The sequence below is a fragment of the Octopus bimaculoides genome, chromosome 18 (assembly GCF_001194135.2).
Source record: "Octopus bimaculoides isolate UCB-OBI-ISO-001 chromosome 18, ASM119413v2, whole genome shotgun sequence".
NCBI classification, from domain to species: Eukaryota; Metazoa; Mollusca; class Cephalopoda; order Octopoda; family Octopodidae; genus Octopus; species Octopus bimaculoides.
Window position 1 is genome coordinate 27,121,239 of NC_068998.1, and position 25,587 is coordinate 27,146,825.

Below are 25,587 nucleotides of genomic sequence, written 5' to 3' on the forward strand. Positions count from 1 at the left end.
GAGAGAGAGAGAGAGGGAGAGAGAGAGAGAGGGAGAGAGAGAGAGAGAAGGTGAATTGTGGTATATAACCCTAGTTTTTGCTACATGAAGCACTTCTACAAATATCAGCTATCTGAAAATTGACGAGTGGAAAGCTTTTTCATGCTACCACTCAACTTGTCTGAAAATCCACAAAACATCCATTATAGTATGTATAATAACAAATATTGAAGAATAGTTTTAGCAAATCCTAAAAATATTCATATTTTTCTCTCCGTATTTATTTTTTCCTTCTCTCTTCAGTTTTTCCCCTCATCCCTTTCTGTTGAACAGTGTAGGCTTGAAATGTCAAAGACTTTTCTATTCTTCCCGACCATCAAACTAATACACCTGCTTGTTGTTCCCTCACCTGTCTTTGTGTCTTGTTTTCTGTAAATTTGAACTATATGGATGTGTGTATATTTGTATGCATATATGTGCATATACATATATATATATATCAACCCCAGTGCATAACTGGTACTTAATTTATCGACCCCGAAAGTTTGAAAGGCAAAGTCAACCTCGGCGGAATTTGAACTCATAACGTAGCAGCAGACGAAATACCGCTAAGCATTTCGCCCGGCGTGCTAACGATTCTGCCAGTTTGCCGCCTTTTCTTTCAGTTTTATTTCGCCGCCGGCTTCTTTCAGTTTCTGTCTACCAAATCCATTCACAAGGCTTTGGTCGAAAACACTTGCCAAAGCACCATGCAGTGGGACTGAACCTAGATCCATGGAGGAGGGAAACAAGCTTCTAACGACATGGCCACGCCTGCACCTGTTTTATATCTCTGGGTGTTTGGAAGTAGTTGTTCATGTAGTAACAAGTGGTAATCAAAGCTTGCTAGCACAATCAAACTGTGACCCTTTACCTGTCCAGACAGTCTGTAGGTGTGGTCTGTATACAATGTGATGATGCATAGAATAGTTGTATCTCTTTGTCTCTGGCTAAAAGCATTAAAGCCAACACTCATCCTGGCTTTGGAAACGTTGAAGGAAACCAGTTGGATCTGCCTTAAACAGTATCAGATTTTGCTGTGATGTGATTAGCTTGGTGCATTTTTGATCAAGGTATCAGAAGACCCACCGAGCAGAAACCTTCATCATGTCAAGTTTATTTTACAGATTCTCAACTCTTTCACGGGAAATGCTAATAGCATTGGCTATTTGATTTATAGTCAATTATCCATCATTCATCACCATACGATAAACACAATCAATGTTTTCCCCAGTGGTGGCAGTTTCTGGATGCCCAGACCTTGGGTCATCTTTAAGACTCCTCCATCCCCTCCTAAATTCAGTTACCTGCTTTTGCACTGTTGATAAAGCTGCAGTGTCATCCCCTGATGTAGCAGCCATGTCAACATGAATGTCCTTGGGTGCTAAACCGTTTTCCTGTGGGTACTTGATAACACCACAATGCCAAATCTTGTCTATTTTCAAGAGAAGTTGCTACCAGTTACTTTTGATGTCTTCTTTGAATGGTCAGATGTAAATGTACATGGAAAGAAACAATGCAGTTATTATATTAATAAGAAGTATTGAAATTCATGCATGCAAGATTTCACAGCTCTAGTCTCACTCCTTCATAGTCTGCTTATGAACCTTTCAGCCCACCCTCGTATATATTGGAATGAGCAGGTAAGAGAATGTATGCTTATGATACTTTATTTGCCAGTTGTGGAAGTATTGTTGTACACCAAACAGGTTTTGCAGCTTAACACATAGTTTGCTAGCTGGCATTTTGTTGTTGTTTCCTATGGCAATATTGAGAATTTTGTGTATGAATGAAAAGCAAGAAATGCAGTCAAATCTTTTGACTGCATTTCTTGCTTTTCATTCATACACAAAATTCTCAATATTGCCATAGGAAACATCAAAATCTAGAAAATTTAATATTGCCATAGGGAACAACAAAATAAGAAAATCTAAAGTTGATGCTAATTAGAATAGTACATGAGAATTTTTCGTCATTGAAGTCATGTTTTCTCTGCAAGATGAGGATGGGTCCATACCACATTACCAGAGTTTCTGCTGAGCTTCAGAACTGTTATGACTTGGTCCCATTTTCTAGATGATAGAAATCTGATAGAGTTGGTACAGATAGTTGTAGATGTGAGTGAGTGCAATTCCTTTACGTCTTGCTTTTGATTTCAAAATTGATGAAAGAAAAAGGACAAAATCAGTCTAAGTCGGCAAAAGTGTATTTTTTATGATCTATTTTCATATTTGTGTGGCTGTCAATAGTTGATTTTTAAGAAATGTTTGCTGAGGCTGCTTGCAGTTTATCTTCCAAAACTTGCAGTTGACTCATCTAATTGAAGTTATTTTTCTTGCAAGTTAGGTTTATTTGTTTGTTTGTTATTCAAACACCTTAATAGGGAATTTTTCTCTACTTACTGTCCACATAATCTCTTCCAGCTTGCATATATTACATAACTGAAATCCTATTATATACGTACTTCGTATACAATACAACATTCATTCCCTTGAGATACTTCCCCTTAACCACATTGCTGAATATATATAAATATATATATGTTGTGTTTCGCTTTTTGTTTTTGTATTTCTATATTTAGTTACTTGAAACTGAGGTTTATTTCAGTCACATATATTGTTTTGGTGCATTGTGTCTGAAGTTGTCTGAGGTTTTTTTTGTTCGTTTTTTTTTTTGTTTTTGCCTTTTTTATTGATATTATTTTGTTGAATGTATCCTGCAGTATCAATATGGATGATTATTTTGTTTCTGGGTAGAAATCATTTCATGGTGCTTTTTTTGAAGTTTGTAAAAGTTTGGGTATACAGATATTTTGAATATATCTCATGGAGTTATGACCGTACCCTGCATAGTTATGGGTTGCTCTTTGACAAGGCATAGCACCCATTCAACCACCCTGCCATGGATACAGCAAAGCCATAGGACTACAGCATAATGGATTGTAATGAGGCAGCAGAAGCACCTAACTGAGCCAATGGTGCTTCTTACATTGATGTTCATTGAAAGAATCCTAGAAGATCAACAGTCAGGATCACCAAGTTCTACCAAGAGAGTAACTGCAACACATCCATAGGGGTGTTATCCATGGTTGATTTAACAGCTAATGAAAGATTCATCACGACTAAGTTTCCAATTCAAATAGAATTGGGTGATGGCAGTCACGAGAATCATTGCAAGCAGCATGACTGGATAATAAATAATAAAAGTGTTTATTTTACTTTTTCCATTAATAAAGAAATGTGTTGTTATAACTGGTAGGTAGTCCAAAGTTGGAGAGGCAGTTGTTTGCCATGTTGTTGTAGAGCAGAAGGTAATGCACAAGGAAGAGCTGAATAGTTGGTTTAATGAGGTAAGCATGTACTGGTGTGGATTGTTTCAAATATAAAGACACAAAGTTTTGGTGAAGATATGCAGCCTCTTGTTATTTGAAAACCAGTTGCACATATTCAAATCTACTTCACCGAAGGTGCTTGTGCTGCAGTTGAAAAGTGTAACTTGGTGAAACTGTGAGAATGGTAGTGGTGTATTAATTTGTTCTTTTGTTTGACAAGCTTTTTCGTGCTAGCATGAGTTGAACTAAGACATATTTGAGGCAGCATTATTCAATCAGATGCATTTTCTATTGGCAACCCCTACCTGCTTTTTAAGTATAAGATTTCATATTCCAAAGGTCTTTGGAAAAGTACAAGGACCAGTTGTAAGTTCAACTTATATCACTGTCACTAAGGCAGTAACAAGTAAAGCCACAGGAGGCACACACACACACACTTAAATGGATCTCAGTCAGAATTTCTGACCATAACTATTCAGTTGTCTGATAAACATTGAATTAGTTCTGTAAGTAGCAGAATGCTTCACAGATATATACATTCAATGTAATACTCTGATGGAATCAGTGTGACGTTATGTCAAGGCTGGACCTTTGAATTATAAACACAATCCATTCAAGACTCCAATCCAATTTCACTTACAAGGTATGAATTGACCAGAGGGTAATGAAAAAATTATACTTAACCAAGATACTGTGCAGCAGAATCAAAACTAGGACACAATAATTGCAATGCAAATGTCTTAAATACTCACCCACATTACTCCTATGTACACACATGTATACATTTATTTACATATACAATAGGCTTTCATACACTTTTCATCTCCCAATTCCACTCACAAAGTATCAGCCCAAAGTGTCATGCAACGGGACTGAACTCAAAACTATGGTTATGAAGCAAAGTGCTTAACCAGAGAGCTTTACCTGCTCAGTGATGGACACCCTCACACATATATACAAATGTATCAATTTCATTAAGCTGATCAATGAGTACAAGCTATCAGATATGACCTTATATCAAAGACCAACTGTTTTATAGACCATATTTCTGAAAATCCATAAATATCCATAGAGCTTATATAATTATTCACAAGGTGAATAGAGTGAGCAGATCATTTCATTACATAAACTTAGATTTGATCTCAAGAGTGTTGCTATATTATCATATAGTACATGCAACTATTGATTTCTGAAGTTTCATTATACTCATACAATCAATTGTCCACTCTTCAGAGTTACGTATAAAATCCATTTGCTCAACAATTGTAAACCTATGCAACAAAACAACTTGCTTACTCCTTTCTCTTTGCAAATAATTAAAAATATATAATAAAGTCAGTAAGCTGCTGAATCATTAGCATGCTGGATAAAATGCTTGGCAGCATTTTTCTGGCTTTACATTCCGAGTTCAAATGTCGCCAAAGTTCATTTTGCATCTTAAAATAAGAGCACTGGGAACGACCTAATCACCTAGCGCTTCTCTATAAAATTTCAGGCCTTGTGTCATTATCAGAAAGAATATGTGTTCTTATGTTAGTTTTAATTTTAAAAGCCTGTATTTCTAGTAATGTCATTTCTATCAATTTAAAAATGTCAATTGTTTGAAACATGTATGCAAAGTTCATTTTCTGTGTGAAGCATCTATTTTCAAATGTAAGATTTTCGATGTTGAGAAGATAACAATGATATATTTGGAGTCTAGTGCAGCTCCTCAGCTTACAAGCCCTAGTCAAACTGTCCACCCATGCCAACATGGACAGCAGACATTAAGAGATGATGATGGTGATGATGTTATTTTTCCTGTAAAATCATGTATTCTGGATAGACCACTCTCTTGTAAAAGGGTCTGTCTAGGATGATTTCAATATAACTTGGAATAGTCGGAGGTTTGAGGTCAGGTGGTGAAGAATTTTTTTTTGTTACATGAATGTTCAGTTTCTGTCTACCAGATCAACTCACAAAGCTTTGGTCAGCCTAGGGAATAGAGGATACTAACCCAAAGTACCACACAATGAGACTGAACCCATGGTTGGGAAATGCGCTTCTTAACCACACAGCCATGTACTACAAATGTGTTTCATTTTAGGCACAGCCTGCACTATGGAATATCCCTTTCATCAGATGTTGACTTTGATATTACAATTTCAGCACCTTCTGACTGTATCATTTACTCCTGCAATGCCAAATAGCACTGATGCTAACAGAATAGCTAAATTTGACTCACATCATAGCATATTTTTCCTTCTACACAACCACCTTCCTAAATAAATCAGTGACACTACAACCACCCAACAATTTCTTTTTGTTACTGGTTCAGGATTTATTGTTCACTCTCAGCTTTCTATCATATGCCATATTCATAATAAAGCATTCTCTAGTCTGCAGTTTGCAGATCACTGCTCTGCTATTCCTCTCAAATAAAATACACATACATACACACATTTTACTTATACACAGACACACACACATAAAATGCATACAAACATTGATTGTCACTTTTATATGTTAGGAAGAGGGACAGTGCTTGACTCTCCCAGATTGATGACTTTGATGCAGCTGATGTTTAGTTTGAATGTTTACTCTGTAAGAAAAACATGGGTGGAGAAGAAAGCAAGGTCCAATTCGAATGCCTGCAACAAAGTGAACTCTGCTAAAGCAACAATGAGTAGATGAAGATATGTAATATTAATATTTGAATTTCTACGTGTGTGTGTGTGTGTGTATATATATAATCCAATACTAAGTTTGGCGATCTTTCGATACTAATCCTTTTTCTGTCATCTCTTTATTTACATCAATTCGGCAGTCTCCGTAAAAAATGTTGTGTTAGGGAAGTGGGAAAGGACGCGAAAGAGATAGAGAAAGCGCCGAAAGATCGCCCTAAGTTTATAGCTTTTAAACTGTATGCATGATACCAGCCTGATATCAATCAATATTACATCGTTTCAAATACACATGTAATATAAGAAATAAAAAAGACAAAGTTTCTATTGTGACAACAAATTTTGTTTAATGAGTTTTCTGGGTTTTTATTTTTTTTTTTAATCAAATAAAAATGACAAAACTATTTATTTACAATACCGATCTGATTTCATTTTTTCGCGTCGGTCCAATAGATTTCCATGCAAAGTTCCCTCTTTTTTAGCTTTCTTTAGTACTTTAACATCATCTTTATTCACTCGTAGTCTTCGGTCTTGGAAACTTTGAAACTTCTTCACGTAGTTGATTTCGGCTTGTCTAACAGAAGCACGTTCTTCAATGGGTATATCAGCTTTGGGGTCTGGAGTATTATCAGTGCAAGATTTCAGGCAAACCATTTCGTTTGGGCCAGCTTTTGATTTAATACAAGTAATGTTACCATCCTCATCGGAGGAGAGAAAACAACCATTAGGCCCACATATTGCAGTTTTCCCGTCTTGAAAAACTGGTTCCCATTGTTCTCGTTCACCAATAGCATCTGACCGACCCACCACTTCACCAGACTTTTCCACGCTTATATATTTTCCATACCCGGATTTAAGCGCGATTTTCGTTTCATTCACTTTAATAGCTGTAATAATCTCCGTGGGGTCGGGTGGTTCCTGTTCAGCGTGTTCGGGTCCCAGTTCAAAAAGCCCGTTGTCCAAGCTATTAATATAATGTAACGGCTTCATTTCGACAGCAATGGGTCCGGTTAAATCATCAATAGACGATACACTCCACCATCCACTGTGATCAGTATCTACAAGCTTACTTTCTTCGGGACCAGAAATAGCATCATGTGTTCTTTTTTTATGTTTTTTGTGTTTCTTTTGACCCTTCACTTTTAACCGTCCACCTTTCACAAATGAATATGAATCAGCCATACTATATTGAAGCTGTTTTTCAACTGATACAGAAAATATTATAAATATAAATTGATGATCTGTATTTCTTAAGTGTCCATAAAATGTGAAAAAGACTGAATTAATAGAAATTTTTAAAAATTAAAGCACAAATATTCGCATGGTTTCGAGGAATCCAAGTGTTTATGTTTCAAACAGGAAGTTTGTTCTTGATGGAACTCTGGGTAGAAGTTCACTTCCGTAAAACTTGAACTCTGACAATGTCTTTTAATAATTCTTAATACTATTGTTACAGTAACGAAATATAATAAGAAACATATAAACAACTGACAAATATAATTAAATATCTAGATGGGATCTTATTAAGACTTCTGCCAACTACTTGAAGATTTTCAAATTTTTACCAGATTATTTTCAAAAAATGTAGTAGTAACGTACTTGCGCTTGACGATGACGAAAATCGCGTTTATTTTTTCCGAGAAATTAATAGTAAAACAGCATTTAAAATTAGATCATTTTAACAAATCGAAGCTTCGATTGCCGAATATATACCGGAAGCCGTGACATTCGTCCCCATGGGAACAGCACACACGCAACCTTCTCGACCTGCTAGAAATAACAGCCAAATCTTCTTTAAACAGATGCCATAAAGTCTACAAAAATAAAAAGGACACGTTGTGTCACAACATTGCCTATTTCCTTGTTTGAGACAGGCCCAAGTAATTTCCATTTGTGAAGTATTAATAACATACAAATTAAAGTCAGTCTCCACGGACGTAACCTTTTATCGACCCTTCAAACGCTCACTGGGCCTCACTTTCTTTTCTTATAGTAAAATTGTTTTACAAGCTTCGAAGGTGGAGAAAGAATACCATCAGCATCATCATCAACATTACACTTCAAACAATAACATCATTCTTTTATCTCTTATCAGTAGGTTGCGGCAATGTTGAGGCACCGCCTTAAGGAATTTTAGGCGAATGAATCGACTCTGGTACTTATTTTTAAAGCCTGGTACTTATTCTATCGGTGTCTTTCACCAAACCACTAAATTACGGGGGTGTAAACACACCAACACAGGTTATCAAGCGGTGGAGGGAGGGAGGGACAAACACAGATACACACCCACACACATTTATACAACGTGGTTCTTTCAGTTTCTATCAACCAAATCTACTTACAAGGTTTTTTGGTCGGCCCAAGGCCATAGTAGAAGACACTTGCCCAAGGTGCCACGCAAATGGTTGGGAAGCAAGCTTATTACCACGTAGCCATTGGTTACCAATTCTTTCTCCTCCACCACCACTGCCAAGCATTTTTCTTTTAAACCTCATTTCCAGTTTTATCATAGGAAATGAGAAAGAACATTTAATATCAGTCTGTAGGACCCAATGTTATTTTAAGAGACATGAGTTCGATAAAAGGTTACATCTGGAGAGATTGACTTAAATTTAGATCTGGTACAATGTATTTTGTTTTAGTTTCTTTTTTTTTTTTTTTTTTTTTTTTTTTTTTCCTTTTAGACATTGTGGTGTAATTAAAGGGATACATTAGAAGCACATTTTTTGAAAATGTTCTGGTAAGAATTTAAAAACTTCGAGTGTTTGGAAGAAATTTAACAAAATCCCAAGATGAGACTCTACATGACTGCTCAGTCTGCTGGAAATATCACCCAAATCCTCTCAAATCATACTGTCATCTTAAAAGAAAGAGGGACCCTATTAATAGACCAAATGTACTCCAAGATCAGCGCAGTGTAGTGAACAAAAGATTAAGAAGTTCACAGTGTAATCACAACCTAGGTTTGATCCTGTGGCATGCCATTTTGAGAATTGCTTTTTACTTATTAGTCCAAAGACAATGCAAAACCTGTAAGTGAAATAGAGTAAACAGGAACTGTGTGCAAACAGATCAAATGAATTGTACATATAATTCACAAACCCAACATTATCTCATGCTGAGTATACATGAAGGAAATACATGTCTATGGAATACTCAACCACTAATTCAATGAGCAGTTCAAACATCTAAAAATTTATGGTTGGAAATTCTGTGAGATCTTTATGTCCATGTAACCTAGTGGTTCAGCTAAAGAGACTGATAGAATATGTACCAGGTTTAAAGAGAAAAAAAATAAGTACTGGGGTTGATCCATTTGACTAAAATTCCTCAAGGCAGTGCCCTAGCATGGCCACAGTCGAATGACTAAAACAACTAAAACATGGAAGATAAAAGAAAACACTGCAATATACGAGGACTGGTTGAAAAGTCACCAAGATACACTCATGGAATGTGACCAAATGAGATTTTATTTTTAAACATAGTTCCTCTTGCACTCCACACACTTCTTGGTGCTGCAATGCTTGAATCCCATCGAAAAAGCTTTCATCCTGTTGTTGAAAAAAAGTCATCAACAGTAGATATGATGTCATCACTGTGATTCTGATTCCCAGCCAAATGCTTTTTCATATCAGAGGAACAGGTGATAACCAGATGAAGCCAAATCTGGAGAATAGTGAGAGTGATCAACCAGTTCGAAGTCCCACTTTACACACAGCAACCATTGAAACCAAACTCTTGTAAAATTATCATTATTAAGCTAGAGTTTGGGATATAAATTCATATGAAATTTTTATTTAGTTATTTAGAGTGGTCTCAAGCAGGCTAGTATCACAAGAGTTATATAAATGGTTGATCATTATAATGAAACTCTTGGATCAGATAGAAGCTTAATCACTATTTCACTTGAGTGATCAAATTTTCAATCCAACCTAAGAGTGATATCAGTGTTCTGGTAAGCTGTACATGATAAAATAGGCAAATTGGTTTGGAGTGAGTAAAAATACTAAAAAAAAAAAATAATTCTGAAATCTGGATTGAAATAAAATTTTCAAGTAATTAGGTATGGTTGTGTGGTAAGAAGTTTGGTTCCTAACTACATGGTTCCAGGTTCAGTCCCACTGCGTTGCATCTTGGACAAGTGTCTTCTACTATATCCTTGGGCTGACCAAAGCCTTGTAAATGGATTTAGTAGATGAAAACTGAGAGAATCCCAGAATATATATATATGTATGTAGGTCTTTGTGCATGACTTTCTCCTCCATCAGGGCTTGACAACCAATAGAATAAGTACCAGACTTTACAAAAAAATAATAAGTACAGAGGTCAACGATTTTGACTAAAATTCTTCGAGATAGTGCCCCAGCATGGCCGCAGTCTGATGACAGAAACGAGTAAAAGGTAAAAAACAAAAAAGATAATTAGGGGTAGGTTATTTCAAATACTTTTTCCTCATAATCACTTGGACCTTCTTCAATTATCTCCTGCAGAAGAATTAAGCAAAAAAAAATTGTTGAATAAGAAAAACCAAAAGTGTTGATGCCATTGAAAATTGATGACACATTTGAGACATATTGTTAGGATAGCAGGAGCAAAGAGCAAAATGGCTATAATCTCATTTATTTTTGCAGCAAGACAAATGTTCTGAGTTCAACAGTCAGTGGAGTTAACTTTGTCTTTCATCCCTTATACTGAAGGGGCCACACAGTGGTACCTTGGACAAGTATCTTCTACTATATATAGACTTGGGCCAACCAAAGTTTCATGGATGAATTTGGTAGGCACAAACCAGAAGAAGCTCAACACGTATATACAGACACACATACATGTATATATTATAAAGCGTTTAATATTCTTTGGCATATATTAGGGTTGCATTACGAAATATGGTGTCCCTACAAGTAATTGATATGTAAGTATAAGCTGTCAGGAATGTGTTTAATATGTAAAATTGATATATCCGATAGTTTTACATTGCTATGTTTAGTAGCTATTCAAGTAATGAGTTTATGAATGGTTAATGGGTTGGATGTGGTCCTGAAGAAGGATCAAAAACTCCTGAAATATGCATATACACCCACTACCTATTTTTCCATCTTCAATCGCATTTTTTATATTAGATGTATTTGGGTACAAAACATCATAACAAATCAGTGCTGGATAGAATTTTTATTAAAAAAATCCATAGAAAAAAACCTTAAAAAATGATACGTATATATATGGGTGTTTGTGTGTAGCCTTGTTTTGACTTTACATAGTGATTGTAAATGAGCATCACCATACCATCATATAAGTGATAGTGTTCATTTCTGGCCTTCCATGGAAAGACAAGTCTGGTCATGGAGAAATATTACCTTTCTTGGGAACAGGTGGTGGTTGACAAAAGGAAGGGCATCTGGCCATAAAAACCTACCTCAGCAAATTTTGTCCATCCCAGACAAACACAGAAAAGTGGACATTAAATAATGATGATGATGATGATTTCAATCAGCAGCCGTAACAAACCTTTTTTTATGTTTCAGCCATTTGACTGCAGCCATGCTGGAGCACTGCCTTTAGTCGAAGAAATCAACCCCAGGATTTATTCCTTGTAAGCCTAATACTTATTCTATCACTGTCTTTTTGCTGAACTGCTAAGTTATGGGGGCCATAAACATACCAACATTGGTTGTCAAGCGATGGTGGGGGGACAAACACAAACACAAATTATACATATACATATATATATATATATATATATATATATATATATATATATATATATATATATATATATATATACATACATACGACAGGCTTCTTTCAATTTCCACCTACCAGATCACAAGGTCAGCCCAAGGCTATAGGAGAAGACACTTACCCAAGGTGCCATGCAGTGGGAATGAACCCGGAACCATGTGGTTCATCTTTTTCCTGTAGGGTGAACTAAACATAGCAATACATATATAAAGATATACACAAAAATATAAAACATTGAATTAAATTTACTTCTGTCAAGACATTGTAGAGAAATATATCTAAACAAAAATTGAACTAAATTAAATTAAAAACAACAAGTCAAAAAAATTGAAATCTTTCTTTTATTATAAATATTTTGAGAATTATCAGCTACAGCAGCACCGTGTGACTGTTAGCTGTGTAATAGTCAATAGACTGAGTGCCTCAGTAAGGTAAGGCTAACTGAGTCCTGCTTTATATCTCAGCATATAGAAGTCTCTTTTGTACAGGATTGTGTTTCTGTATCAGTAAGTGTAAATTTAAGGTGACTGTATAACTGTTTGTGATTGAGTTGGGGGGAGGGGCTGGGAAATAGGTGGTCGTATGAATATATATGTTCCCATGCATATAAATTTAAAGGACATATTATTATTATTATTATTATTATTATTATTATTATTATTATTATTACTATTATTATAGGTATCTGTATGGGTCTATGTGTATTTTACAGATGGATTTTAAAAGGCAGTGTAAATGTTTGCATGTAGATGTATGCATGTGTGAACATGTGTGTGTGTGTGTAATAATAAGTGAGTGTTTATAACTATGAATGTGTATAAGCGTGTGAGAGTGTATATGGAGGTAAAGGTATGGGGAGAAGGCCAACTGAGATCAGGCTCTAATTTCTTAATTCTTTACCTTTGTCCAACCCGTGTGGTAAATTTTCACCTCTGATTAAAGAAAAAAATAAATAAAACTGATTTAATATGATGCAGGTTGTAATAATGACTTCATCTCATTTGATGCAGGTTGTAATAATGACCTCACCTCGTTTTATCTCCAACAAAAATAGTGTTGCACTTGCTTAAGTAACTGGTTGTTCACTCAATTTAAAAACCAATTTTTGTAAGCAACAACAAGGAGAATCTGTAACAATCTTTGTATAATGAAAGTTAGTGAGTTAGAAAGAGGGGGGAGGGAAAGAGAAAGAGAGAGAGATAATAGCCAAACTATTTTCCATCACAAAACACCAACAAATACACAATATGATATGATATATATATATATATATATATATATATATATAACAGAAAAATACAAGAAGGAGCAGGGGGGGGTTTGTTTGTTTTTTTTTTGCTTGTTTGTTTTTTGTTGTTTTTTTTTTAAAGTTTTTAAGTATAGTGAAGCTGATTTCCCCTCTCATGGAGAGAAGTGTCAGATATAAGCGGAAATAAAACTAAACAATGTACATACAGTGTCAATTTTCAAATCTGAAAGAACAAAGTAAAATATATTGTTTCCAAGGTGATTCTGATAGAGAAAAATTCGGTAGTGTCTCTACTATTAAAGGATTATGGGTTTGGGGAATGGCCAGGAATACAGATGTCACAATGGTTAATGGTGGAAGATGGAGTGACAAAAAAAAAAAAAAAAAGGAAAATGAACAATGCAACATTAAGGTTTAATACCATTCACAATGTCATTTTGGGTAAATCCATGTTTAAGAAACCTCACAGACTATTCAGGAGTATATGTTTAAAATGTTCTTTTGTATTAAACAGATTACTGAATTAAATACAATGAATCTGCAAACAAATTTTCTTCATAATAGTGCTAGCCTAAGAGTGCATAAATTAGAGAAGAGAAAGAGAGACTTGCTCTGTATTTATTTGATATTATATGATGTGGCAGAAAAGCATAACAACTGTTTAAAAGTTGAAAAAAGAGAATAAGCTCTCTAAATTTAAGTCTCTATATCCTATTTATTGTGGATGTATTGTAAGAATGTTGTAATACTGTGGTATCTGTCCTGAGAAAGCATCTCACAGACATTTAATGCTTAGAAAAGAGAAATAACAGCAGCAGACAAGAAATTGTCTCATTTTTCAGAATTATTTTTCGTATCGGCAATAAATAGCAAAAACAATATTAGTCCAAATCAAGAAGATCAAACCAGTCTAACAATGGGATTGACAAACACTATTTCTTAGTGTCAACTTAATATCACTCCCTACAGAAAAAAAGGAGTTGAAAACCAGCAACCCCTTCAGTTTGTTCTCATACAAACTATTCAACAGAATGAGTGAATCTCTTGTTTTTGTGTCTGTCATTTCCTGTATAAGAAACTACTGGAAACTGGAGGACTTCCTTGATGGCAATTCTAAAATATTTTGGTAAAACAGATACAATACAAGATGCTATACTGAATTATAGCATTATAACAACTCAATCATAGCAAAGTTTGAAGTTCTAATCTCGCAAACACAATATCATAAGACTTTAACTACTCAACTACAATGCATTCATCAAAGGTGCCACTACATGGTTGCTTGACCTGCTAGAAATAGCAGCCAAATTCCCTTAAATCCCACACCATCATCTTAAATAAGCTGACAGCTATGACTACACCGAATGATGCAGCATTGGATGGATGTACAATGCTTGAATAAAAGGAATGGTTATGGCTGAAACACTTTTGATCATAAGTCTACTTAATCAGGGCTGACCTAGGGCTAAACAACAAAGACTATTTATATTATAACATGTGAAATAAAAGTGCTATATCAATATCTAACAACATGGAAGACTTTTAAAATATCTTTGCATGCAGTCCTTGAGTCACATATTTCCACAAAACTGACTTCAGCAAAAGGATTTCAGGGGATTTATGAATAACATCAGGGAAACAAGAGAAGACCAGGAAAATCAAAAGGATCAGAAAACATTTTTGCTAAAGGGAACAGCTATTTTTCCAAGAAATACAAAGCACATCTATCAAAAGTTACTCAGACTGAGGACAGATCTAAGTCATGTAATTTTTCTAGCAATATATTTTTACAAAATATGTAGTTATACAAGATTAACTGTGAATAACAATATGCATCTTAATTGACCATAAACTTAGCTTGTAATATATTTTCAAAGTTTCTAGTTAGTGTTCTCTTAGAATTAAGCCCCAAAGAGAGAGAATTAAAGTAAGGATTAAAGAAACTTTACTCCCTTTTGATACCAAGCCACCCAAGACTGCCCTTGGTTCTATGATACAAACTCCCAGCTTCAAAATGATCTCAACTGAAAACTTCAATCAAAATCTTATTTTAATTTGTGCTCGTAACACCAACTTAAAAATGACAAAGCTAGTTTACTAAATTCATTATAATGTTCAAAATTACTTGAAATGAAGGCAGTGTTTCAATAGAAATTCGATAACAAAAGGGTTAAAGATGAAAACCTTGTGATATTTCATAAATAGAAATGTTAAATCTAATACAATGAATTTGCAAACAAACGTTAGCACGCCGGGCGAAATGCTAGAAAGGCGGCGAGCTGGCAGAAACGTTAGCACGCCGGGCGAAATGCTTAGCGGTATTTCATCTGCTACTACATTCTGAGTTCAAATTCCCCCGAGGTCGACTTTGCCTTTCGTCCTTTCGGGCTCGATAAACTAAATATCAGTTACACACTGGGGTTGATGTAATTGACTTAATCCCTTGTTTGTCCCCTCTATGTTTATCCCCTTGTGGGCAGTAAAGAAATAAGAAATGTTAAATCTAAGATTTATAGAATCCGGAAGATTAGAAGCATGGTTAAATTTCAAACTATGTTTAATTTTTAAACATAGCAACTTTTACTAAATAAACTACTGATTTATTCCAGTCTAGAGTATGTAGAAGTATTTCTTTTAAAAGAGAGAAATGGGATAGTGAGTTTCTGAGCTGCCTCCCTCATTCATTGGGAAGAAACATGAAACATGAAGCTGAAGAACATAAAATGGTTAGATCACACATATATTTGTATACACACACACACAGCATAGGAAATCCCCAAACCTGCAATATGGAATCATTGGTTACACACGTGCACATGCCTGCACACATGCACACACACACACACACACACACACACATTACACAATGGGAAATGAAAATGTGCAGATATGCAGGTATGTTTTTATTTTTTGTTTTATTTTTGGGGTTTTGTTTTTTTTTGTTTTGTTTTTTTGTTTTTTTTTTTGCGAGAGAGGGGAAGCAAATGCCTAGTTAAAATACTTTTGAAGAACACTTCAATATTCATTGGTTCCAAGCGTCCAGATATCCATCAATAACAGTTTTACATAAAGAATGTTTGGAGTTTAAACAAGAAATTCTACTCTAGCTTTAACACAAACACCAAAAACAATAGGTAAATATCTTAATCTGCAGAAACAAAACGTAACAATCACTGGACAGTTCTATTGTTTCTTATTCTCGCATTTTAGTTTTGAAATCTCTTTTAATAATAAAAGTTTTTATATAAAAATGTTGCACTTTTTACTTCCTGTCAACTGGTTTATAAAATATTGAACTTATTTTCCATGTTGATTTCTTTTTTATAAATTTCTATTACATCAGATGAATTCTAAGCAAGGATGTCGTTCATTTTAGAGAATAAGTTTCTTAAGCTTTCTTTTTTTTGTTCTTTTCTTAATGGGTGAGGTGAAAGAAAGAAAAAAACAATAGCAGGGTATAATTTCTGAAAGAATGTTCCAACACTTTGTTTTCACAAAACAGCTTTAAAATATTTACTTGATAATGAGATGAGATTTAATAAAACTAGCAAGAGGTGGGATTCAAAAATAGTTTAGTGAGCAACATCTATGAGAATTAACAAAGTATTAAACTCTTTTGCTTGAAAGAATGCTAATGCAACTAATCTGGTTTGTATCTTACTTTTCTGGAGTTTTAAAACCATTATCAACAGAAAACCACTTTTGAAGATGACTAAATCAGCAGCAATAAAATGGTAAGAATTCGAAATTGCTAGATTACTATATTAGAAACACATTTCATATGTATGAATGGTTTAATTAATAATTGTAGGTGTATATGTGCACATACATGTAGCCATAAACGCCAAATACTGTTTTCAAAATTACATTATTAACTTGTATGCAGATTGCAGTGTTGAATAATCCGGTAAGGTAAGTACAACTGCATACATAACAAATACTCTACTGGTTCCAACAATGAGTATTCTAGTCATTCAATCAACTGAACTACCAGTTCAATGTACCATTGTGATTCAGATTCCACAGAAACTAATATCCTTAACATAATCTTCAAGCAGAATCATTATGATAGTATGGATTAAGGATGGCACGTTCAATTACATGTACAGTATAAACCATCTGACGGGCTTCCATAGTTTCCATACACTAAATTTCATTCACAAAGGTTTAGATTGATCCAAGGCTCACCCAAGATGTCAAACAGCAGGATCAAATCTGAAACCTCATTACTGCAAAGTAAAATTTTTAACTAATTGACCATACCTCTATCTACACGCACGCACATGCACAAACACACACACAATATCAAAACCTACATATCTGTCTGAAAAATTCGTTTTTTATTTCTAATAAATAGTTAGTAGGGAAAAAGCTGCATGTTGGTAAATGCCTAAATGCTCAAAAAAGTTGAGATTTCCAGGCAATGGAAGTGACCAGCTAATAAACACTTTACTAATACAATCTGTAGGCATTTCAGTAAAAATAAGCAAAACTTTTCTTAAGTTCCACAAGTAGCTCAAAACAATTACTGTTATCTAAATTCCCATGATAGATCTTTGATTCTGTTTGAAACCAGATCCTTCATTATAGAAAAAATTCAAGCAGTTAACAAAGAAAGATAACATGTATACATAAGTACATACAAACATACATCCAGTCATTTTGGAAGTTTACTAGCATAACATTAAACATGATAAGAACATGGGGACTGTTCTCTGCAATACATGTGCTACATCTTCAACTGTAAAGAACAGTGCAATAATTCCAGAGGAAAAACTGTGACCACTAACTTTTGCTCTCTAAGTTGATAGCATGAACAGAAATAACAATTAATGCTTGTAACTTCTAAAAAGTTTTTGGTTATCAAGTAATATTTTCCTTTCCTTGCAATATCTTCTTTTGTGAGACCCTTCCACTACATACACTGTTGCTTTATAGTCTAAACTGAATGACTTTTTGCTTTAACACTAAAGCCATGCAATTGTAAAGCTGATTTAATTTGTAGCGTACAAAACAACAGACGAGGGACATATGTGTACATACATGCTGTTTCACAGGGGGAAAATATATAACACCTTTTATGTGGAGGCTTTAAAATCAATTGCAGTTCCATACATACTAAGAATATACAAACAGACAGAATCCTAAAAGAAAAAGATTTTGTCATAAATTCTCTTACCTCACTCTGCATGTATGCTTATGTGTGTGAGTGTGCATATATACTATATATCTCAATATAAGCTGTGTAATATATACAGGTACACTAACATATATACATACATAATATATATATATATATATATATATATATATATATATATATATACACACACACACAATGCACGCACACACACACATGCGCATGCATGCACACACACACACATTAGCTTTGATAAATCTTATTTTTGATACATAACAGTTAAAATTCTGGCAGTTATAATCATTATCGTGATTCCATTAACCATTTTTTTTGGTGTGTGTGTGTGTGTGGCATAACTGTTTTCCTTGTTGTTGCTTTCATTGTTCCAATCCAGAAAAGCTTAGATCAACCTTTCTTGTTGTAATCACTATTGTTTTCACTGGTATATTGTGTCACACCTGGTTGTGAAGAACATATGCTTCATCACGGATATAACATACACAAAGTTGGCACATTCAAATGATCAGCATCCAAGAGAAGTTGGAAGGGAACTGAGTAACAGAGAGACAAAACAAGAAGAGCTGGATGCATCAAACAAGAGGATAACCAGAGAAAGGAAGACAGAGACAAACACATAGTGAAAATTGAAGAGGAGTCGATTTAGAAGATACTGAGCAAGGAAGACCAAGCATAAGGGACAAAGGGGAAAAAAAACTAAAACGCTATAAAAAAAAAAATTATTAAAAAAAAAGTTTCTGCTAGCCAATTGGTTAAATTTGAAGGTTTGAACCAACCAATTTACTTCCCTGCTTTTGAAACTCTTTAAACTAGACAAAGTTAGACTTCCACAAATGACAGTGACCTCCACCATCCCCTGCCACCTGCACCATCCAATGTTTGGTCACATCATTCTTATTTTTCAGGAGAAGCTATCTCAAAACAACACAATTCAACATGAAGCTCTAGAAGTCAAACGGCTTATGAAAAAGAAGTTAAAATCGAATAAGGTTTTTAGACAGTCCAAAAAGACTGTAAGGTAACCTAAATACATATAACTAAACATTTATGCATGTACATGCATGTTACACACACACACACACACACACACATATATATGCATGTATGTGTGTGTATTACACATATACATACATATATAAATATACACATACACACATATACATATATTTATACACACACACACACACATGTATGACCAAGTGCGTTTCATACATATACATGCAAATATTCACACATACAATCATGTGCACACACACATATATATATATATATATATATATATACACAGACACTCATAAACATGTAAGTCAGCTACACAGATTCTTTACTATGCTTTTCAAAATGAAAGGTTTTTTTTTTCTTTTTGTTGTTGTTGAGAGAGGTGGAATAGTTGACCAAGAGTTGTAGATCATTGAAGAAATTGAAGAATGAGAGGTAGCAACAACAACAACAACAACAACAACGACACTGTAACCATATTCTGACCACTGTTATCACATACATAGATTTTACGGGTGGGGAAATTAGAAGAGGTGGGAAAAAAAAAAGAGAGAGAGAGAGAGAGAGAGAGAGAAAGAGAGAGAGAGAAAGAGAGAGAGAGAAAGAGAGAGAGGGGGAGGGAGGGGGAGGGAGACAATTTTGCCAATTGCCACACTATTTTGTTGGCGAGGTTAACTACTTCATGTTATTCCACCATCCAAGTAGTGCAGTCTGTTGTGTTGATGGTAGTAAGGAAATATTAGCATGGTTGAAGCAACAGAAAGGAGACAGAACAAGAGTCGAAGAACTGCTCCGGTAACACAGACGTCATAGCTATCCAAGGGATATGTACAAGAAATACACAGGACGTTATCTTTCTCCATTTCAGTCATCGACAGATGTCAGTAAACATCCTCATCAAGCAGAAATGTACAACACTTTGTTGATTTGTTCTATGTATACCAATGGCGACAGCAGAAATGATAACAGATCCATATGTAGATATACACAGATACATATATGCACATAAATATATATATCTATATATATATATATATATATATATATATATATATATATATATATATATATATATATATATATATATATATATATATATATATATATATATATATATATATGTACATAAATATATATACACATAAATATATATATATATGTGTATATATGTGTGTGTGCGTGTGTACACAGACACACGCACATGTATGTATGTATGTATATAGTGCACGCATTGTGTGCACATGTGAATTTTATATGTCTATTAGTCTCTGCATGTATGTAGAAAGAAAAGAGCAGAAGAGGGTACAACCCTTCACAAGTCAACCCTCTGTCGATAATGTAACATTAATGGTGTGTCCTGAAAGGAAAAGAAAGAAAAAGAAAAACAAGCATTATTATGTAATTAAAACAGGGGAGTACACAATAGTCAAATATATGAATATTAATAAGGATTTAAATATTTTGAATAATCATTTCTCTTCCATCACCCCCCCCCCTCTATCATCATCTCTATTCTGCTCCCTGCCACACACAAAACATCCCCTACCCTCCTACTTACTCCTGGCACCTCTTCCCCACTCATTCCTTGAAGGTCCGCTCTGACAACTTATCACCAATTTCCAGTTCCATCCTCACTTCCACCCCAACCCTTTCTTCTAAAATAGGAGTAGTCATGTAACAAGAAACCTGCTAGGCTCCAACCCTTTTCTCTTATACTTTACCCATTTCTACTCTTTACTCCCCTAGCATAAAGTTCCCCAAACTCCATTTTATGCTCATAGTCTTGCAGGCTACAGAGCAACAACACTGATGCTGGTGGCACAAAAAAAAAAGCACTCAGTATACACTGTAAAGTGGTTGGCATCAGGAAGGGTAACTAGCTGCAAAAATCATGCCAAATAGACACCAAAGCATGATACAGTCCCTGAACGCATCAGATCCAGTCAAACTATTCAATCCATGCCAGCATAGAACATGGACATGTGATAGCCTGGCTCTCTGTCAGTTTTAAAGGATCCAGTCGATCAATCAAAAGAACAGCCTGCTTGTGAAATTAATATGCAAGTGTTGAGCATTCCATAGACATGTGCACCTTTAACGTAATTCTCAGAGAAATTCAGCATAACATGGAGTGTGACAAGGCTGGTTTTGTATACTACAGGTACAAGTCATTTTTGCCAGGTGAATGAACTGGAGCAATGATAAATAAAGTGTCTTTCTCAAGGTCACAATGCACTGCTAGGAATTAAACTCATGGCCTTACAATCATGAACCAAATATCGTGGTCACTAACATGGGAGAAATTTATAAAACATTTAAGCAGAACGTCCTCAATTGTTAATCAGGTAAAATTACAGGAAACATGTCAACTTACTTTGGCTTGCCAACTTGTGACTGAAATAAATTTCAGCGTATGATCTTTTCCTAGGATGGCATCATTACAGAGAATATCAATCTATAAATTAAAAGAAACAATGAAAAACACAGATTAATTTGTAAAATATCAACCATCTTCCACTTTAATATAAAGAGATATTGGGGGTTACCCAGACAGGAAGGTAAGGATTGGGAAATATCAATGTGCTGTGGTGGTCAAAAGCAACAGGTGAAGTCCAAAGGGATCTTGTGATTCAGGAAGTTAGGAGTGAAGAGGAATGAAACATGTATGTGAAAGCTATCCAACAATCTTAGTAGGGGTAATGGACGACCTGGGATGCTACAATGCAGAAATCTCTCACATGGAATGACGTATGGCACATGGCACCACTTAGATTGAGTTTCATAATAAGAATAACTTATGACTTGCTTCCATCAAATACCAACCTTGTAAAGTGGGGCATGGAAGACATGTCAATATGTCCCCTGTGCAAGGGCAAACCCCAGTCAATAGACCATGTCCTGAATTCCTGCAAGACTGCTCTCACTGATGGCAAGTACACATAGAGACACAACAGAGTGCTAGGAGAACTGACCACTTCAATCTGGCACCAAATGCAGTGGGACACAACCAAATCAAAAGTGGCCTTCATAACCAAAGAAAGAAAGAAAAGGGTTGGAGCGAAGAAGATAAGTAGATATGAATTTGTAGCAGGAGAGAACCTACTTGGACATGAGGATTCTTGGAAAATATCTGCAGACATTGGTGAGAAGTGCAAGAACTACCCAGAGTTTATCACCAAGAATGGCTTACAACCAGACATTGTCTTAAGGTCTGAATAGGGTGCCAAAGTGATTCTTATTGAATTATCAGTACCATACGAGAACCACATAGAAGAGTAACACATCTTTAAGATGAGAAAATATGGTGAAGTGGCAAAGCAGCTAGGGAGTGTGGGCTACCACTGTACTGTGAAGCCAGTTGAAGCTGGATCGCAAGGATTCATGGCTACATCAACCTATCAGCTACTCAGGCAGTTAGGTATCAAAGGCCACAGAAGAACTTCCACAATTGAATGCTTGTCTGATGTTGCTGAAAAGAGCTCATTGTGGATATGAGCAAAGAGGAATGACCAATGGACCTAGTTAAGGATTTCATTGGTTATTTACTGGAATAGAAGCAAGAAGAGAGTTGGTTCCTTTGTCAGTCAGCCTGGTGGGCTGAAACACAGACCTGGGAACAAAAGAACAACACAGGTTCAAATCCTGGAGACAGGATTTTGGAAAACAGCAGGAGGACACCAAGGAGTCATGACCCGGGTGGGCCTGGCTTCCATAGAGTGTCGGATATAAGGGTCAAAACACTTGTTGAATGGGAGTTCTTCCTCTGAAGATCTCTCCTGTTGTGTGCTCACCTTGCAGCAAGTTTCTGTTATACATATTTTGAAGACAAAACTTAACGAGAATATTTACACCAATTATCTCTTACTTTTGAAAGAACAAAACTGGATTAACTTGGGAGATGTTGGAATGGAAAAGAATTCCTTGTGAAGAAATAATCAATGAATATTTTCCTCAGTAGAAAGTGTGAAATGAAACAAAATTCCATACACAAAATAGTTTAGGAAACAAATCTATATCTAAGAAACAATAGACACATTAAAATTTTTTTTAAATGCTTATTTTTTTGTTTTCAATCATTATTGAATATTGGAGAAATTTTGCACAGTTTGTAAATTTCAGTTAAATTTTTTTTTACTGGGTGTCGTTCAAAGAAATAAATATGTACAATGGTTTGGTTACAGAATTCCAGCTGATAATGACTGTGACTGACATATCATCTTGTTAGCTCACATCAGACAATTGCCACACAACTGGAGAAAAGGGAGAGAGAGCTGATGTTTATCTAACGAACAGCAAAGAAATGAGTCACTTTTCCTTTTACTCAAAATCACTGCAAGCAGGTAAAAATAGGGAATGCCATCACTGCCACAAAATCCTTATACACAAGGTGCGAGTATCAAGAAGTTTACATCCTAAGCATGTGGTTTCAGGTTCGACCTCAGTGTGTGTGACACCATGGGAAAGTGCCTTCAACTACAGTCTTTGGTCAACCAAAGCCTTGTGATTGGATTTGGTTAACAGAAACGGAAGAAGCTCAGAGTGTGTGGGGGGAGGGAAGTGGGGGGGGAGAGAGAGAGAGAGAGAGAATGGCTATAACTGGATATCAATGTCATATAAATGGTGTCCCTGATTTCCAGTCTTCTGTGAAGACATATCCAGCCACAGAGGGGAACATTACATTGCTTGGAAAGAGGCAAGAGTTGGCAGTAGGATGATTATCTGGCCATAGAAAATATGGCTCAACAACACTTGTGTAACCCATGCAATCTTAGAAAATGAACATTAAAACAATATAATATTAGTACATGCATATCTAAGACAATATGTAAAGGGTAGCAATAAAACTATTGATAAGAGATTTAAATGGCATACAATGAGATGGTAATAAAAGAACTAATGGTTATAAAATACAATAAATGAGATGACAATGAAGGGATAGTAAAACGAAATAATATAAGATGGTCATAAAAAACAACTGATAAAAAGCATTCCATTGAAGGAAACGTTAGGTAAGGTACTTATTAACCCTAGATTCAAACAGATGAAAGACATATTCAGAAGGAAAAGAATAGGGAGAACTTATTCCACAACTCAGCCATTCTGGGGGAAAAAGCTATATGTATGGAATTTTGTATGTGTGTATGTGTACGAGTGTGTGTGCATGTGTGGGGAGAGGGAACTAAGAAACACAGATGCAATCTGCAAAATTTAACAAACCAAGTTCTGATGAAAAATCCTCAAAAGGATGAAACCAGAGAAAGCTCATCTGAACATCTTACATGGAAGTAATGGCAGGAAAGCAGCCAACTTGCATGTTTTGTCAATGATAGAACAGTTGAAGTGATGACAAGAGGTCATCTGGACTATGATTTTGATTCAGTATTCTAACAAAAGAGGACAAAACCTGTTTGGAAGAAGTTGCTTAATAGTGTGAGCAGTACTCCATTTTTAGGCAAATCTGGTTCTAAAAACACAAATAAACAGAACCCAGTTTTCTGCAACAAAACGCTTTGCTAATAATGTCAGTATGCATGTAAAAGCACCCATGCCGGAACCTCATAAAAGCACCAAGTACACTCTGTAAAGTGGTTGGCATTAGGAAAGGCATCAAGCCATAGAAACCAAACCAAAACAGACAAATGGAGCCTGGACAGCCCTCAAGCTGACAAATGCCTGTCAAATCATCCAATACATGCCAGCATGGAGAACAGACGTTAAATGATGATAATGATGTGTCCCCACAACAAATTTGCTAACTTTAACAAGTACTATAAAATATTTAAATGATATGAATGCATCTGTGAGATATTGTGTATTTGTATATCTTATATATACAGGACTTTCTGGTTATAAAGACTGCCAACAAAAGTCAATAAAACACATAAATTTGCATGTTTAATATGACTGCTTACATGAACGCGAAAAATTTGTATATTTGACCATGTTCTTGAAACAGGTCTTTTATAAAAGTATGCCCTTCCTGAGTCAAAGAATTTAGGACCATACCTATTTTTTAGATAGCTAGGTTAACATAAATAGAGTAAAATGCCTTTAGCTTTTCTCTGAACATAAATCATTCAGGAAAATATTGCAGCATTTTAGACTTCTGTACTTTTATACTTTCTAAAGTATTGCAATATTCCAATATTTTCAAATAAGAGAGAGAGAGAGAGCAATAAAGAGATTGCAAGAAAGAGGTGGGTGAAAGACAAAAGAGAGAAAGAAGTAAGAAAGGGCATTAAAAGCAGAAATAAACAATTATATATTTACTGTAGTATTTATTTATGAATGAATACCAATTAAAATAACTGCCTATTACTATGAATATACTTGCAATATTAAAAACAGAAATATTAAACACAGAAAATAGCTAAACTTAGTTATGTCTACACAGACATACTGAGAACTTTCCACCTCATGTTACAAAACA

General features: G+C 35.1%; 2 protein-coding genes across 2 annotated transcripts in view; both read right to left on the minus strand.

Moving 5' to 3' along the window:
* Positions 1 to 6,339: 6,339 nt before the first annotated feature.
* On the minus strand, positions 6,340 to 7,768 carry LOC106872044 (protein FRG1). The gene has a single exon (XM_014918882.2). The coding sequence runs from the start codon at positions 7,192 to 7,194 to the stop codon at positions 6,418 to 6,420; it is 777 nt and encodes a 258-aa protein (XP_014774368.1). The 5' UTR covers positions 7,195 to 7,768; the 3' UTR covers positions 6,340 to 6,417.
* Positions 7,769 to 12,074: 4,306 nt separating this feature from the next.
* The window catches only part of LOC106872045 (polycomb group RING finger protein 3), a 106,225-nt gene continuing 92,712 nt past the window's right edge, over positions 12,075 to 25,587 (minus strand). The window contains exons 8-9 of the mRNA XM_014918883.2: positions 21,532 to 21,612; positions 12,075 to 20,514 (exon numbers count right to left, since the gene is read on the minus strand). Of these exons, the coding sequence (XP_014774369.1) occupies positions 20,470 to 20,514; positions 21,532 to 21,612 (126 nt within the window). The 3' untranslated portion in view covers positions 12,075 to 20,469. The remainder of the gene's footprint in view (positions 20,515 to 21,531; positions 21,613 to 25,587) is intronic.